This window comes from Primulina huaijiensis, chromosome 3 (genome assembly GCF_012295235.1).
Source record: "Primulina huaijiensis isolate GDHJ02 chromosome 3, ASM1229523v2, whole genome shotgun sequence".
Lineage (NCBI taxonomy): Eukaryota > Viridiplantae > Streptophyta > Magnoliopsida > Lamiales > Gesneriaceae > Primulina > Primulina huaijiensis.
The window spans coordinates 7,244,021-7,263,513 of record NC_133308.1 but is presented as its reverse complement, the minus strand read 5'-3'; the positions used below and the strand labels follow the sequence as shown (position 1 = coordinate 7,263,513).

Sequence of the window (19,493 nt, the reverse complement as noted above, 5' to 3'; positions counted from 1 at the left end):
AGGGCACGAATGGCACCGAGGCACCTCTTGTTGCTGGGAAAACTTCATCGCAACTTTTAAGACGCACATTTGTACACTTTGTTCAGTCGAGTTTTTTTTTTAATTTCTTTTTCTTAATTTTATTCATTAAGCTTAAACATTCCAACAATCCTCTAAATGAATGAAATTAATGCATGAATGCACGTGATATCGAAAAGATGTATACACAAAAAATTATCGCACAAGGATAGGTGGATTTTGGCATTGAACTTGATGTCTTGTACTCGATATTTTCAGGGCACAAATTAAACTTGATGTCTTGAACTTCTTGGTAGTTTATATAAAACCAGACAACAGTACCTACACGATAAGTTCTTTATCATTTACATTTGATTCTTTATCGGTTGTGTTCGTTTTGACCATAGAATACTTCTTGGTTTCATAAGTATTTATTGAGGTCGTTCGTCCTCATACTTATATAGATGGTATAATTTTTAAAAGTATCATACTATATTCTTCTTTTTACAAGCTAAAGAACCATTAAAAGTACAATGCTTAACTTCACTATATTGGTAGACAATAATACTTGTCGTCCTGAGAATGAGAAGTGAAAATTTCTCGAGAGTTAATTCAAGTTTTCATAATTTAGTTGCCCCATTGAATCAAGATCTTAGGATCTCCAATCAACAAGGTTGGGTTACATAATGAACTTTTTATTTATTGGTTTTAATCTCATTCCTTTCGGCAAACTGTACACTTGATCTTTATTTAATGCTTCGTAAGTGGATCCGTCAAGTTATCTTTTGATTTAACATAATCAATAGAGATAACTCCATTTGANCATGGTTATTACACGTTTTTTTTAAAATCAAATTTATTGTTAAGATATTTTCATAAGATATTTTTCATAAAAAAACAAAACTCATATATAAAGTGAAAGTTCAATAATATTTTTACTTTACAAAATTATATAGTTGATTTCTAGAGCAAATATTAGATATTTTATTAAATAGTATAAAATAAAATAAAAAAACTTATCTTTAATCTCAAATAATATATTTTTCACAGGTTATCACAAGCTTTAACAAAATGTGGACATATATTTATCAAAATTTTGTGCATTCCATATTTTTATGTGTTTTGTAAAAACAAAAACAAAATTTTGTGCCACCCTACTAAAGCTCGGAATACTCTATTTATAAACATATTGAAATTTTAGAATAAAAAATAGTATTTTTTGTTATTATATGATAAAAAAATTATGACTATTTTTTCAAATATGATAAAATTTGGTTGTTAAAACGAATAATTATTGCATTTATATTTTTTTTTACTTTGTGTTATATTTATTTAAAAATATTTTTTTAATAATATGTCAATTTCGATAGTTAAAACACATAATGATTGTATTTGAATTTTTGAGGCTTGAATCAAAATTTTATAATAAAAGGAAAGTGATGTATCGGGGTAATCATGCAAATCATTAAATTAAAAAAAGTAAAATGGTTTTCTATTGATATTTTTTAGAGTGTATTTAGAACTCCGGCGAAAGTCCAAAAGCAAAAAACAAAAAAAAAATGATAATTACTACACAAAAACTAAACTCTGAATATGTAGTAATTAGTGGATCAAAATCCAATATATAACAAGTTAATACACCAAAAGGTTATTTTCTCTTGGCTTTAATTTATTTGTACTTTGCTTGTTTTTCAGATTTGTTTTGTTTCAAATCATTGTAATACTTATTTTTAACTATTTTCTTCGAAAGTTATTAAGGTTATATTGAATGAGAAATATTGTGATTAAGATCTTATTTATCGATTAATAGTTTATGTTTATCCTGTTGTTTATGGTGTACCTTAAAACTCGGGAATGACAATGAAAAATCTAAAGTAATTTGAGTTGAGACAGGTGTTCAACACTCTTTTCTTTAGAAGAATTTTGCCCTATCTTGGTGCTCCAGTTATGGCGATTCTTCCCTAAAATACAGCTCCTTACAATAATATCACTATAAATTGAAAAAACAAAAAGAAGAATAAGATAAGACAAAAGTAATGCAAATGTGTGGAAAAACATGGTGATCAAAATTCTCTTCTTGTTGTCTTTAACCACATATTTATAGATTTCAATCATTAAAGATATGTTATTTCATCTAAGAGGTGTACATTGATCAAAAGTTTGATAAAAAAAGTCAAGGGACACCATTTAGATGTAAATATATAATCAAAACTCACAACTTTCTGACAATCAGTGTCGCTAGGCACCTAGGCGCCATTTTACGGGCGCCTAGGCTCCTTCCCTATTGCACTGGATATTTTCAGGGCACGAATGGCACCGAGGCACCTCTTGTTGCTGGGAAAACTTCATCGCAACTTTTAAGACGCACATTTGTACACTTTGTTCAGTCGAGTTTTTTTTTTAATTTCTTTTTCTTAATTTTATTCATTAAGCTTAAACATTCCAACAATCCTCTAAATGAATGAAATTAATGCATGAATGCACGTGATATCGAAAAGATGTATACACAAAAAATTATCGCACAAGGATAGGTGGATTTTGGCATTGAACTTGATGTCTTGTACTCGATATTTTCAGGGCACAAATTAAACTTGATGTCTTGAACTTCTTGGTAGTTTATATAAAACCAGACAACAGTACCTACACGATAAGTTCTTTATCATTTACATTTGATTCTTTATCGGTTGTGTTCGTTTTGACCATAGAATACTTCTTGGTTTCATAAGTATTTATTGAGGTCGTTCGTCCTCATACTTATATAGATGGTATAATTTTTAAAAGTATCATACTATATTCTTCTTTTTACAAGCTAAAGAACCATTAAAAGTACAATGCTTAACTTCACTATATTGGTAGACAATAATACTTGTCGTCCTGAGAATGAGAAGTGAAAATTTCTCGAGAGTTAATTCAAGTTTTCATAATTTAGTTGCCCCATTGAATCAAGATCTTAGGATCTCCAATCAACAAGGTTGGGTTACATAATGAACTTTTTATTTATTGGTTTTAATCTCATTCCTTTCGGCAAACTGTACACTTGATCTTTATTTAATGCTTCGTAAGTGGATCCGTCAAGTTATCTTTTGATTTAACATAATCAATAGAGATAACTCCATTTGAGATCAATTGTCGCACTATATTATGTCGAGACTTACAATTGTAGATGTTTTGTTCCTTTGCAATTGTCGATGGACTGTCACAATGTATCATTATTGCAGGCACTGAACTTGTCCAACAAGGGACCTTCCACAAAATTATGAAGCCATTCTGCTTCTTCTGCAGCCTTGTATAGTGCTATAAATTCATATTCCATAGTGTATCTAGCAATGCAGGTATGTTTTGATAACTTCCAAGAGATTGTGTCACCACCAATTCTAAAAGACATAGCCACTAGTAAATTTGGAATCTTTGGTGTCACAAATCCAATTAACATCACTATATCCTTCTAGCACTACATGATATTTGTATAGTTAAATCCATACTCTACGGTGTGCCTTAAATATCTAAGCACCCTTGTCAAAGCCTTCCAATGAGCATCACTAAGATTGCTCATAAATCAACTCAACTTATTTATCGCACATTCGATATCCAGTCAAGTTGTAACGCCCCAAAAATTTGAAGGTCCACGCGAACCACATGCATGCAAGTTATTAAATTCATTGTGTATTTCAATTAATTGTTTTAACTGCATAAATTAATTATGTTGTGTATATGGACATATTTAAAATATACTTTTCTACATGGTTGCATTAAAATTTATTTTAAAAGGTTATTCGAGTTGCGATCGAGGAACGGAGACCGAAGGCTGAAAAATGGAAAATGTTTTTATTTAATAATTTTTTTAATTATTTAAAATATCATTGATGCTTTTTCTTATTTTTGAAAATAAGGAGTTTTGAGGTGATTTTATACGTCGGGACGTAATTTTTATCGATATTGAATTTTCAACAAAAATACAAACGTATTTGCAACCCGGCTAATAAATTCACAAATTTTATCAAAAAAATAATTTTTAATTGTACTTAGGGGCTTAATGGACCTAATTAACTCCTTTAATGGGCCTAAATTTTGTTAATGTTTTTATTTAATTATTTAAAACCCCGAACCCTTCCCCACACCTTCAAACTCACGGCCCACTCCCCTAAATCTTCAAACTCCATTGTTCTCCAAATACACGACACACACAAGCATCAACTAGGAGAGAATTTCGAATTCTTCAAGGGAAAATCAAGCCAAGGTTGTTCGTCGTCGTTCTTCGCAATTGTCAACGTATAATCGTGCGTTAAAAACGCAAAGACACACCATATTCTTTCCTTTACTCATCATCACACGATATTATGTAATTGTTTATGAAATTGCATGAAAACAAGTCACTAGACCTATTATTTTCGTAACTATGCATATACATGTTCTAAACTCTTGATTTTTTTTTATCATAAAACATGTTTATTATGTTGTTAAAGGGGCTGTCATGTATTAGGATGATAAGGGGAATGATTTACACGAGTTATAGGGTCCTAGAAACACACGAAACACGCTGTAACATGAAGAACAAAATCTGGAATCGAAAACTGTTGTGTGGTGCCTTGGGCGATCGGGTTCAAGGTTTGTTGCTTGGCTTGGGTCACAGCTGGGACCATGGCTAGCTAAGGTCACGTGAGGGGTCGGGGAAGGAGTCCTAGCCATGCTAGGACTCGAGCACCAGGGCTAGGAAGGAGTCCTAGCTCCAACCCGAGAAGCACATGCAGGCGCGCTTGATGTGCAGCTGCGCAGGGTGAACATGGCTCGGCTAAGGGGCTTCAGGCTGGGCTAGATCAACTCGTTAGGGTCCTAAGGGGGTGCACAAGGGGCTGGTTCAGGGTCTGGTTTGGTTGGCTAGGTCCTAGGCGCACAATCGAAGAGTCCATCATGCAAAGGGAGTCCTCGGCCGTGCATGCATATGATGTATTGCCTTCGATTTCGAGCTGGGGTCAAGTTCTTTGGGTGATTAGGGTCCAGTAAGGTCCAGGGGAGGTTTGGCTTGAGGTTGGCTCAAGAGGGTTCGAGCATGGCTCGATGAAAAATCGAAGTGGCTCGAGGGTAGGCTTGGTTCGAGGAATTAGGGTTTTCTTCCTTGGAATTTAATTTGAAACATGGCTCACGGGGGTCGAGTCATAGTTCACGAGGGCTAAAATAATATAAAAAGTCTAATTTTTTAATTTGAGAATTTTATATTAAAGTCGGAAATTAATTCGAGATTAAAACGCATTAAAAGTGAATAATTAAGGATTAATTGAAAAGTCTAGAATTTAAGCTAAATAAAATTGTGATAAATTTAATTTAACCTTAAATAATTATTTGGGATATTTTAGAGTCAATGAAATTAAGAAAATGTCAAAAACGTAAAATTTTACGTCTATGGGTAAAACGGTAATTTTACGCCCGAAAATTAGTAAAAGTCATGACAGTGCTCTGAATGCTGTTTTATATGTTAAAATGTCTATTTTAAATGTTTATGGATTTTTATGATTTAATATGGACATTTAAAATATATGTTGTATGCTTGGTTTAAAGAAAAACTTATATTTAATATGTATGATTTTACGAAGTGATGGAAATACGAAATGTTGAAGGATGTGAAGGGATTGTGAAAAATACGAATACGAATATGATGATATGTTAATACGTAGGCTAAAGCTCAGCTGATGGGTGAGAGTGTCGCTGATGTCCTCGCTGCCCAGTACTGTGGTTACATGTAGATGGATCCATCGCCCAATACGAATACAAATACGAGTCACAATTAACGATCTGAATTAAACGAAAACGAATATGAATATGTTGATGTGAATATGAATATGAATATGAATATAGATATGGATATGGATACGAATATGAATATGTTTATGAAAATCTTTATGAAAAAGTTTATGAAAATGTTTATGTTTAAAGTTTATGCATCTTCATGAAAACGATATTTTAAGTACAAGTATTTTCACAGTTGCATGTGTTCTGTATATGTATTACTTGTGATCAAGATTATAGTGTGTTGAGTCTTTAGACTCACTAGGTGTGATTCATCCAGATGATTATGATAATAATGTTAATGGAGGTCTTGATGGTTGACTTTGCTGGACTGAAGGTGCACATAACCCGAGGACCAGCGCTAGTTTTCCGCACTAGTTATGAATTATGATTTTAAGATTATGTTAAAAATATTTTTACGACTTTGATTATGCTTATAAGTGGTTTTTGAGAGGTTGTTAGTTTTTAGCGGTTTTGCTGAGTTAGGATTTGAAATGATTGACATTTTTATGATTCAAACTATTTCATTTGATTTTCAAATACTAATTGGTTGTTTTATTTTAAAAATGGTGTCAAGATATTTTAAAGTATATATATGTATATTTCGAATTATGGAGATTAAGGAGAAGAGGAAAAAAAATTTCTAGTACAAATTAAGAAAATGAGTAGTGGACGTTTCACAAGTACATTTAGTGATGTACATTAGGCTTCCAATAATTTTGGAGTATTCCAGTTCAGACACTGGCTATCCATATTTTTACCTAATGGACACTCACATCTATAGGCGTTTTTTCCGGGAAACAAGTCATAAGCATTAATCTTTCTAAAGACAGTTTCAACATAATGAAATTGAAAAAGGACTATTGCTTATGAAGTTCTAGAGATTTTAATTCCTAGAATAACATCAGAAATACCCATATCTTTCAAATCAAAAAGTTTTGTCAATATTTTTGTTGTTGCCTTGATCATGTTTTGATTACTCTCTATTATAAATATGTCATCTACATATAACAAAACTATTACATAAGATTCTCGATAGTATTTAATATAGACATATTTTTTACATTCATTAATCTTAAAAATATTTGACATCATTTTGTCAAATTTCTCATGTCATTGTTTGGGCGTTTGTTTAAGTCCGTATTGGGACTTAATGAGTCGGCAAACTTTCCTTTCTTGACCTCGAACAATATAAACTTTGGATTGTTCCATATATATCTCTTCTTCATGTTAATCATTCAAGAATGCAGATTTTGACATCTATTTGGTGTATTTCAATGCTATGCAAAGCTGTAATTGCAATAAGTACACAAATGAAAGGTATTCTTGAAACTGGTGAGTACGTATCGAAAAAATAAAGTCTTCCTTATGTCTATAACCTTTAGCCACCAGATTTAAATAATGTATAATTTCAAACTGGAGACTTGGACGCTTTTCGACTTCGGTTATGATAAAAAACCAACCATATTAAATAATGTATAGTTTCAATTTACAGTTTTAACTTAAATAAATTTTTGTGGACAATGATCATTATTTCATTCTCATGTGAAGGTGTTGAGCTTTTTTAACTCAAATGAGTTGATGTACTTCGATTTCACAAAGCAATCAAAATGGACGAAATAATATTATTGTTAATCTAATGTGTATTGCTTCGATTGATCTATGTATAATTAATGTATGTTCTTCAATTTTATTCGTATACTTTTTATTTGTAAAGTATATAGATTTTTATGTTAATAATACAAAAATTGAATAAGGAACTTGCATACATATGCATTAGATTTTGATATAAACAATAAACTTATCCCTAATATATATGTCTTCTTGTTATTTTAATTTCTGTATTTGTTAAAATGTTTAGGAATTCAATCTCTAATATTATCTTTTAGATTCGAGTCAGTTGAAATATAATATCATTTAAATTGAAATATATTCAAGATAAATTATTTATCACAAAATTTTCAATTTCCGTAATTTTCTACGTATAATGATTTTACTTCATTTTGAAAACATTTTTAATTAATACACTTAATTAACATTTTTTTTTTAAAATCATATTTAATTTCATTTGGATATGTGATATTTTATCAACAAAAAATTGCTTGGTTTTTTTATGCAACTACAATGCACGTTCTTCTTCTAATTATTCTTATAACGTAAATATATTTGATCATTTTTTCTATTTTATAATAATTTCATATGATGATTTAAGGTAATTTGAATCAGTTTTTTTGTCAATCAAGACATATTTTTTACACGATATTGTATCGTTTCTTAATTTTTTTCGAGTAATTAAACTTTATATAACATGGGTTCAAATTATTTTCTCTCCCCAAATTGAATATGTGAAATTTTTTAATATATTTTCGATTATCACTGTGTTAAGTTGATATTATTTAAATAAACTACATATAATTCTTATGGTTTTTCTATGTTTAAAGTTTTATTTTTCAGATTTCAAATTTGAGTTTTTCTTTTTCATTCAAATAAAAATGTATATATAATGATTATCTTTTATTATTATTAAACAAGTATAATTTTGAGTTGTCAATTGATAGATTTTTTAATATAATTGATTCGATGAAAATGTTGAGAAATATGATGTATTTCAAAATAAAAAATATATAGTTATTGGCAAAAACTTGTGTGAAACGGTCTCACGGGTCGTATTTTGTGAGACAGATCTCTTATTTGGGTCATCCATGAAAAAGTATTAATTTTATGCTAAGAATATTATTTTTTATTGTGAATACCGGTAGGGTTGACCCGTCTCACAGATAAAGATTCGTGAGACCGTCTCACAAGAGACCTACTCATAGTTATTTCTTGATTCTTAATTCTCTTCATTCCTTCTTTTTTTTCCTTTCATTTCATTTTAAAATATGATTGTAAATCAAAATTTGTACCCACGAATAATTGGATTATGACGTCGAAGTAGATGTCATTTCTTAAAAATAGAAACCATACAAGTAAAAAAATTAATTTATATTTTAGATTTGCTATATAGATATGTGTTCATCTTTCTCACTCTTTATTATTTGTATTTAAACAAGATAAGATGGACTTTTATCATCTTATTTTAAATAGTTAATTTGCTATTTATTCATTGAATATTTTTATTTTAAAACATAATTATCCAACATCTTTGAAGGAAAACTGAAAGAGTAGGTCTCTTGTGAGACGGTCTCACAAATCTTTATCTGTGAGACGGGTCAATCCTACTGATATTCACAATAAAAAGTAATACTCTTATCATAAAAAGTAATACTTTTTCATGGATGACCCAAATAAGAGATCCGTCTCACAAAATACAACCCGTGAGACCGTCTCACACAAGTTTTTGCCAAACTGAAATTACCATAAAGAGTGATGTATAACCTAAAATATAAGGTAATATAGACCAGTTTTGCGGTTGTAGTAGTTGTCTTATGAAAGAATAATAATCTGGAAATAACATATTTTTTGATGAAATATATGAATACATTAAGACATGAAATAAATAAGAGTTGGGTGAATGTAATATTGGATTGAAATTTTTTGATGATTGTGAATTGTCTGTATGTGTCCAAAGGAGATAGTTGAAAATTTATTTAAATATGAGTTTAGTTCATTTACAAAGAACATATATGTGTAAACTAAAAAGAATCAAACAAGAAACATCACAAGTTTCATTTCAAATTAGACAAATTAGTCACTAAGAAGAATGATGTTTTGTCAATAGTAGTGAAAGATATGGAAAAACCAAGTGAAAGTTCAAAAAACTAAGAGGAAATAAAATGGAGCAAGATTCGAAGTGTCAACGACTCAAATAAACAACATAAGGTCATAAGAAAAAAACAAGGCAAATATCAAAGAGATTAATCAACATCAAATCTGATGATAAAAAAGAAACATGAAAATAAGATATGATGATGAAATTGCTGAATTTAATCGAACAAACAAGTGGGAAAATTTTTAAAAAAATGAAAAAGACATTCAACGATTCAAAAATCAAACAAGGAAAAATTTGGATAAATTAATCGTAATTGTTTGAAATGATAGATAAACTGTGAATAATATTTTTTATTGAATAATATGTGAAAATTTATGTACCTGCATTGATTTGTAAATTTGGCGACCAATATTCATAATGCACGCAAATTCGTTACCCACGTCTTTTGCTACCGATTAACATAAAACTGTAACAAAGAAATGAATCTATCTATGTTAAAGGATGCATTGAAGTCCAAGCAGAAGCAGTGTACAGGCTAGTTCCCTTCCATCCTAGCCTTAATGTTCCATCTCTCTGCTCAAGGCTATAGCCATGAGCAGGCGGAAACATGTTCAGTATCAGCTGTGCTTGAGCCAATGAATTTTTGCTTATTGGTATCGGGACGAATCCATTTGTCGAAAGTTCGCTCCTCCAGTGCCTGAACTTGTTCTCCCCAGTTCTGGCTGGGCCCCCTATTGCCAGCACGTTGTTGATCTCCCCATGTAAGAGGCTGTGCTCCACTTTATGTCGGGCTGGATTGTCTTGGGCCAAGAAATTTCCCAAAGAGTCGAAAATGGTTGAGTAATAGTGGAGGGAGCTAACAAACCTGTCTAAAAATGAGCCCTCGAATGCAATCTCTTGCTCCACTAGTGTTATCACTCGGGGGCTGAGCCCCTGGAGGAGTCTCAGTGTCTTCCAGTCGGGCCCAGTTGTGTCGTATAAAGAGTGCTGCAGCCAGTGCACTGCTAATGCTTCACCTCTTCTCATATGAAGCTGAGAGATATCTGCTATGTCTCCACACTTCTTGTCTACTGGATGAAACTCAAAGTACATTCTGAGGCGCCTAGCGAAATTGGAGAGCTGATTTCCAGTCTCAACCAGTAGCTCCATCGAGCTCCCCAGACCTGTCATACGCACGTGAGGTGGACCCTCAGCCCGAGTAGCCAGAATATGAAACAAGGCCGGCCATTGCAAGCCTTGCATAATATCAAGATCAATAATATGAACCTTGTCGTGGTGATGCAATGCCTCCAAGATTGCCTGGTTCGAAGTAAAATGAGCAAACTTTACAAATGGGGAAATATGGTTGTACGCTTGGAAGGCATCATGCAGAGAATTGCAATTGATCAGAGGTGAGGATACCCCCAGCCAAGAGTTGATCACCCTGCTAGACATTGCCATTGCGAAATAGGCAACAACTCTTTCTGCGCAGGAAGAACTATAAGGGGAAGCAGTTTGCTTAAGTTCAAGCAACATTCTGTGGGCTTCACCAAGATTATCCAGAGATATAGCAGCGGCACTTTCCAACAAAAGACCAAGTAACTTTAACCCCGATTCATCGGCTGATCTAGCATTGATCATAAGCCCTTTACCGCTTTCAGAACCCAAACCGTTTTTATCTTCCTCAATCTGATTATCAGTGCGCCATTGATGAGAATGGTGCCGCACGAATCCCAGGCTCTCACCAGAATCCTTTTTTGTTCCTTTTTTTGGCTGTAACTCATCAAACAGCACTGAAGCCACACCCGCACCATCCTCCGCCTGGAAGTTGATGGTTTCGTTTTCATATTCAGTCAAGTCTTGGATAAGCTGCTTAGTGACATGCTCCACCCATTGAGACAATTTGTTTCTCTCCAAAACATTATCAGAATCAATCCCAGACATGGCATTACTAGGGGAATTCATCTGCTCCTGATGAGAGCCTCCTCCAAGCATCAGAAAAAAGCAAAGTGGTGAAATATGCTGGGGGGGGGGATGCAAATGGATGTGCAGGCAAGTATTTGAAGTGTGAAAATAATATAAAAATGGGCAAGAAATTGTCCCTGATGAGCAGAATTTGAGCTAGCAAGTTAAGATATTCCAATAGCTTGGCCGGCATAGTAAAGACGGATATATGGAGGTAAATAGCTAATTGCCAAGAACACGTCAGTTTAATAGTGATTTTTAACTATTTAATCATGCAAATGATTTTTGATCATAAATAACATGAAGTAACTAGCATATAAGCTATCAATATTTTCTTTTCCAATTACAATAGCGTGGGTTTTTTTCCTTTAAACGTGAGATCGATTCTGTCATTACAGCACTAAAAATGTTGCAACTATCAGTATATATAAAAAAAATGTTGGCAACTATCAGTCATTTTATATACTATACGGTTGAGCAAAAACTCTTTAGATTAATTATAACTGTGTGCTAAATATGTGTCATCTATCAGAAATACAATTCAATGTAGAAATACCATTAAGTTACAAGAGAACAAATGAAAAATGTATAATCTATAATAAATAAAGTTATTTGTTCATTTATTAATGTGTATGCATACATAATGCAAGTGCCACGTGACCAGTAACTTACATGCAGTTACGTCAGAGAGGGAACAGAAATTTGTCTAAAAGATTCAATAAGATATCCATAGGTGATGTACCAACTGACTTGTATAAAATTCCATCTATGTTCTGTTTTTAGTACATTACACTGCTGTTTGAGAACTAGATTAAAGAACAAGAACTACTTACAAGTAAATATGTGATTCTCACCCCTTAGCTACCATTAGAAAACAAGAAAATTAAAGATAGTTTTTCATATCCGAGCCAAACGTTGCATCAGGCTCAATTTGTTCAAATTTGTTGATGAACGAACCGCTACTCATAAACTATCAAAACACGGTAGCATATTTGTGGAAGTCGGTCACCACAATAAGATCAGCTAACTATACTCAGCCTTATCACTTCATTTCTCAAAGACATCATGTTGCGAGGAAAGAGATCTGCAAAGCCTCTCGGGACTTGATGATTTGCTGCCTCTTATGATTCTGACTCTTCCTCTGTTGTAAAGATGAATACAGAAATGAGATGATAATACAAGTTAAGCTTGACAATCACAGAAAAGTTGATTTTTACAAATGTACTACAATATTTGGATGCATAGATATTGAATGTGCAAAAAATAAGTAGATAAAAACACATGCATACCAAATAGTGACATGATTGTTGGCCTCTTTGACTTGGTATTTTTTTTCTTTAGTTCCGCTGGGAAAAAACACAAAAACCAACAAGATCCATCATAATTCATGCTAAGATTTATACAGAATGAGTAAACAATTGAAGGTAAACTGAAAACAAAAATATGATAAGCTCCATCAGAGCCCTGCGAAAAAAATGACATCCAAACACTATATTAGAGAGAGAGAGAGAGAGAGAGAGAGAGGAGAGAGAGAGAGAGAGAGAGAGAGAGACCCATTCCAGGCGTTTGATAGTCATTCACTATTTCAAAGTTCTTGTAAGTGTAGCCGACAAAATTGATGTCTTTGGAAGAAAGCATCTAGAAGTTGAAAAAGAAAATAAGCCTCAGGCCCATCTCAAAATGCGTTCAAGACTGTAACAAAGCCAAGTCAGATAATAAACGTAGCCCGTATTTAAAAATTTGGAGAAGAGTGTCAGAAGCAGGCATGTGAAGAAATAACCATGGAATTTTCCAGACAATTATGCAGGCTGCAAATACTTTGAACATGTTTCAAGCAAAAAAATTAATACCAAAAAAGTCAAAAAACAAAAGTTGTTAAAGCTGTGTGCCAGTTTGACTTCCATATCCACTTAGGTTTAACTTACTTGAAACCAGCCTTACATTTGTGAAATGGAATTAAAACTGGAAACTCAAAATCAAAGTCAAGGATAAGAAACAAACCGATACTTTTGAGGAATAATCATTGTAAGCCTAAACTTCTGACTGCCTTAAACTTCCACAAATGAAGAGACACGTCACGTCTCAAAGAAAGCCTGGTTTATTTCTTACCAATTATTATGTGCATTTTGACCACCAAAATTTTTGCTCTACTCTGAGATACAGTAAAGAATACAGAACTTTGCCTCAGTCAAGTATCCAGACTTCTAAAATAAAACAACAGACTACTTTTCCGCAATAAAAAGAACAAACTCAACAAATTTCAGTGACTTTCACTCTTACCATTCCAACAAAAATGACAGTAGTTACAAGTCTCTCAGTAGGCAAAAGAAAAAAATCTTCCAGTGAATATTTAGAAGCACTATAATGTGTTTTTATGATGTTATGGACTCCCCAGCACAAGTACCTTTTTCCAGGGACCAGATTTTGACGATGCTTGATATTGGTGCTCAGACTGCAGCTCCCAAAAAGTTGAGATCAACTAGATATATATTTCACAAAAAATCAATATTTCAAAAATGCTACAGTGAAAAGAAATCAATACCTCGTCAAACTTCTCAAAATTTTGGGTGTCCAACTCATCATTGACTTCAGGAAGGAATGCAGCTTCCATATTATATATCTTGTCCCAGTTAATGCCCATAAACCAAGGATGGACCTAAATGTGCACACAATTATCATAATATTCCATGGAATCAATCCAGTGATCAGAAAACATGGTATAGAACACACAGCACAGCACCTTGATTTCACCAGCACCATTTGAACCAAGCCTTTGGTTGACATTGCAAAGTAGTTTACTTATCAGGTCTTTTGCTTCTGAAGAAAGTTTAGCTTCCTCAGGAAATTTTAAATGTGTTCTCCAGTTTACTATCTGCACGTACAAGCAAGAAATCACATTAACTTCACACGTGCTAATAATAATAATAAATGAAGTGTAACAATCAGAAATCACAATGCAACCCAAGAAGGCAAACATGTAAGAATAACAAGTAACTTTGATCAAATTTCATGAGAGAGAAATTGGATATGAATGAAAAATTATTGATTCAAGGTAGCATTGGGTTGCCAGTTTGCCATAATAATGCAACAAAACAGGAGCACCAATTACCAGAGAAAAATATAAACACCAAGTGAACACAAAATTATCAAAGTATACAGATGTTATGGAAAAAACAAATGAGTAGCCAAGTTTTCATGCAACACCCCAAATAGTTGGGAGGCCATTCTCTCATGTTTGACAAATTAAAAGAAGAAACCAGAATCTACCTTTCGACAAGTTGTCATAGGGTCATCAGAATAGAAGGGTGGATACCCCACAAGCATTTCAAACATGATAGCACCAAGGGACCACCTGCACAGCGAGGACAAACCTCATTTCCCAACAACTGACGGCTTGAAATCAACTTCACTCTCTCACCTAAAAATCTAGAGAGGAAGGGGCCTATTCTGATATCTAACAAAGATTAGAAAAGAAATAAAAGAGAATAGTGGTTGCACCAAGGGAAAGGAGCAAGCTCGGAAAATTATTTTCTGAAAACACAACAATAAAACAGCAAAAGCAGGAGTATAGAACTTCCTACTATATTAGTTTTTAAAAGTTCTAGAGCAAACTCGCCCAAGCAAACAAAATCATTTTACTTACCAACATGCAGATTTAAAATATAGTTATTCTCTAAAAGGGGAAACACAAGAAAAATGAATGCAAGGTCTCGCTACTGCTAGCAGAAGGGAGCTAACCAATCACATTCCAGTCCATAACCCTTCTTTAAAAGAACTTCTGGAGCAATATAATCAGGTGTACCCACAGTGGAATAAGCCTGAAAGACAGTAAATGATATGATTAAAAGAAAACATGGCTCCAGCCTCCAACTAGTCAATAATCAAGAGAAAAACACAATGAAAACTAAAATGTTCAACATGCCGGCTGGTGCATAGAGCACATGCTATTCAAACAAAATATGCTACCATCCAGCAACATTGAAATATAGTTGAAGAACAAAGAAAACCTACGATTGCCTTTTGTTAAAATGAATCTTACAAGCATTCTCCTATTTTTCTGCCAATGTTGTAATTGCTCTTGTTGTGTGCGTTTTCGAGCTGCAAAGCGTTCATCACTTCTTGAAGTTCCACCAAAGCTGTCTCCAACTGAAAAGTCTTCTTGAAGAGTACTACAGTCTAAAGGCTTGCAGAGTCCAAAATCTGATAATCTTAAATGACCATATCTATCAAGCAGCAAGTTATCTGGCTTGATATCTCTGTAACAAATCAGATGTTTTAAAAAAGTCAGAAGAACTGGAGTAGGTCAACAAGAAGTTGAGAAAAACTTAATGCTCCAGAAAAACTATAATTTAAATCAAACATATACAACCTATGTATATAATTGTGTTTGTGGATAGACTCAATGGCTAAAACTGTCTCTGCTACGTAAAATCTGGCCTCGTCTTCAGTCAAGGTATCTTTCCTCATCAGTAAAGTCATCATATCTCCACCAGGTAAATACTCCATGATAAGATACAAATATTCTTCATCTTGAAAAGAACAATATAGCTTAACAATGCAATTACTGTCCACCTCAGCAAGCAGATTCCTTTCAGCTTTCACGTGTTCAACCTAAAAAATACACTATCTGAGAACCAGTGATACAGTAAACATTACAGCAAAACCATCATTATAAAACCACAAGCAAGTACCTGGCCTCTACGAAGCATTTCTGATTTCTTAAGTTTTTTCATCGCATATACATGCCCTGTAGTCTTTTCCCTACAGACTCTAACCTGTATAAAAAATCAAGTAATGTAACTAATTGGATTCACTTTGTAGATCCCCCAAAACATCTGATTCATCAAATAAGTTTATATGGATCATGGCTTAGATGGGTGATTGGGATCAAATCAACACCCCAATTTAGCTCCCATACCATATAAACTAATCATAAACAGTGAACCAATCAACTAAAGCAAATTAAGATAGCTATGATAAAACTATTTTATTATAAATCTTTACCTCCCCAAAAGCTCCTTTTCCAATCATTGTCAGTAATTCAAAGTCATCAGCACCCATTTTGTGCCTCTGAAGGCGCATATATACAGTTTCCTTCTTCTCTAAAAACTTAAGCTGGTTATTTTGATCTTCCTCAGATACATCAGCATCAGCTAACTTCTTTTCAAGTAAATTACGCCTGATACACAGAAAATAAAGGGAACAACTTGAATCCAGAAACAGAAAAGTGGAACTATCTACCAGCAAATAATAGGAAAAAAAATATAACCACAAAACTCATCATGTCACATATAAAGTCCAAAACGAATTCTTCTAATTCATGGTACTTCAATTAGAAGTAATGAAAAATATCAAGGCAGACAGCTTTGCATTATAAAATACAACCTAAATCATAAATCAGTTATGTTGTCCCAAAATCAGAGGCTAGACATGTAAATATACTGTTACATTGTTGCCCTCCATGATGGGAAAGTACTAGCATCATTTGCTCCATGACCTAAGCATGCACAATTTTCAACTGCTATATGCATGTTTTTGTAAATTAAAACCAAAAAATATCATCTCGCTGCTATTTGCGGTTTACTTTTCCAGAGTTTTTGTTTGTTTTAACTTTTTATTTGTCCTCAATTTATTTAGACTTTTCCAGATTGTTATTCCGATATGTGCTCGAAAGTCGAAACAATAGATTATAATTTTTTACGAGCCCATTGCTATGCCATTCCAGTAACAACTCTAATAGTAGTATTTTATAATGAAGTTTGAGCCATTGCATGGAATTTAGACAAAAGGAAAGCCAAACATAAAGCAAAGGACAACTTTTAATCACGTGTCACCATTCAAGACAATAATCAACCTAAATAATTGAAGAAATGTATAATAACGGGCCGTCAACAAATGCATCCTGATTTCATAATTGCACTTCAAGATAATGCTACCTGCATGCATTTTAGATGCCATAACTGTAAATAAATTTAATAGTCATGATGTTATTGCAGAAGTTAACAACAGCAACCAGTAAAGGAAACCAATAAGATGCATGATGTTACAATAAAATAAATAATACTGTTATGATATCTTACCGCTCTCTTCTTTCCTGAAGATTTTTCTGCTGCTCCTTATAATGGTTTTCAATATATTGCTTCGCCGCAGCAACCCTCTGTTTTGTGAGATTTGAGGCTTCCTCAGCCGAAAGGGGTGCTGGATCTTCTCTTGCACTACCCATTGAGTCCTTTTTAATGGATGACTTTGAGCGATCTCTTGGTTGAAACTTCTGGAACCAACTCTTCGCTGAATCCATTTATTTCCTACCTCAGCTTAATAGGTGATTTAAACACAGTTCTTCGGCCAAGTCTCCCATACTAAAAATCCACCATGCTCACCCACCAAACGCAAAACCTACCAACGACCAAACCCCAATTACAGCGCTATCATGTGTACGACGTAGTCCATACAAAACAATAACAAATATTATGACACCATGCTAGAAATGCAGAAACCTAGTTCTGAAAAAAAGTAGTTGTGCTATCTCTACATATATGACAAAACGGAATATTTAAGCAAAATAACCTTGGTCAAAGATTGTTTTTTGAAAATTAACCCTAATTAAGTATATTTGACACTCAAATACACTTGAGGGGGGTTATTTTCCAAAAACAAAGTTTGATCAAGGAACAAATTTTGTAACCACAATAATTACACGGGACTTTTAAATTTCTAATCTTCCCGCCATATTTATTTAAAAAAATAACCTCGTTTTGCTAAAAAAACATGTAATACAACCCGTTGCATTATGTTATTTTAACAAACGAATGTCATTTTTAGATATGCATGTGAGAGAAGGTTATTATTCAAAATTTACCCTAGTTACACACTAATGCCTCATACGAAAAAAATTCAAAACCTTACCTATTCAAAATACCATTTAGAATCTTAGATTTAAGATCTATTACTATCTTAAAAGGTATGAATGTTTGGCAATTATGAAACCATTTTATTTGTGTCCATACTATATCCAAATAATACTCCCTAGATACCATATGCCCTATGATGAGAATTTTTTTTATGATCGACGTATCAGTTTATGCATCCTAGGGATCAAATTGGTCTATCATACATCGAGAGACACACCATATATAGCACATATTTTTGGATATGTATGAACCTGTACATCTAACGATAATATAATACACACAGAATAGCATAATGAAATCATAAGGTGAATATGAGCGTAGCATGGTCAGCACCCATTATACAATTTTTGCATAGAGCCCTTCAAATTGCGATTTTGAAACAGACACACAACAAATGCATAATTGTAATATCTTAATTAAAAAGAATTCGCAGATATTGGATATCGTGGTGTTCTACTCCTGAAAGTTATCACTCTTTAACTTGTAATAGTTTCCTTCAGAGCCAATTATGCACGCAGATCGTGCATGCGGCAATTACTAATATATACTGCGTAGAATCCCGGCTCATTATTTCAGAACAGAGAAGAAACTAAAACAAGAAAGTATTAACACAAGATATAAACTACAGGGGGGGGTCCTATCAACACCTCGAACTCAAAAATTAGCAGTCTTCGACAACCCTGCTGAAAACCCACGTAAAGTCAACGGATTAAAATCCACACTGTCCGAAATTCATCAGATAGCCCCCAACAAAATCGAGGATACATGATTCGTGTTCCATAAGACAACTTGCAGGAGAATCAGATAACAAAATCAGGAGGGGAAAAAAAAAGGTACGACGAACAACAAATTCTAGGGAAAAAAAGCAGAGCAAATAGGCAGAAAGATCGGCGTACCTCCAAATCCGAAGATCGGCTAAATACAACCTTGCACGTATATTATTTTGATTTTAAAACTCAAAAAAGAAAAAGAAAACCCAACGAATGAACGGATACCAATCTGCATTGAATGAATCAACGAAGCACTGTCCCGGAAATAATAATAATTATTATTATTATAATTTATTAATTAAAAAGTTAAACGTGGGAATGATAATCTTAGGTTAATTTAATTTTGAGTTTATATTTTTATAAAAATTTACAAATAAT

General features: G+C 33.1%; 2 protein-coding genes across 2 annotated transcripts; both read right to left on the bottom strand.

Annotated features, from left to right (window-relative positions):
• Positions 1-9,915: 9,915 nt before the first annotated feature.
• LOC140972159 (scarecrow-like protein 23) lies at positions 9,916-11,912 on the bottom strand. The gene has a single exon (XM_073434628.1). The coding sequence runs from the start codon at positions 11,462-11,464 to the stop codon at positions 9,980-9,982; it is 1,485 nt and encodes a 494-aa protein (XP_073290729.1). The 5' UTR covers positions 11,465-11,912; the 3' UTR covers positions 9,916-9,979.
• Positions 11,913-12,168: 256 nt separating this feature from the next.
• Positions 12,169-19,235, bottom strand: LOC140973426 (uncharacterized). The gene is made up of 14 exons (XM_073436198.1): positions 18,993-19,235; positions 17,515-17,830; positions 16,439-16,613; positions 16,126-16,209; positions 15,804-16,045; positions 15,474-15,690; positions 15,173-15,252; positions 14,702-14,786; positions 14,175-14,306; positions 13,977-14,090; positions 13,839-13,886; positions 12,988-13,072; positions 12,724-12,780; positions 12,169-12,575 (listed from the first exon to the last, which is right to left on the bottom strand). The coding sequence occupies exons 2-14, from the start codon at positions 17,730-17,732 to the stop codon at positions 12,556-12,558; spliced, it is 1,557 nt and encodes a 518-aa protein (XP_073292299.1). The 5' UTR covers positions 17,733-17,830; positions 18,993-19,235; the 3' UTR covers positions 12,169-12,555.
• Positions 19,236-19,493: the final 258 nt, after the last annotated feature.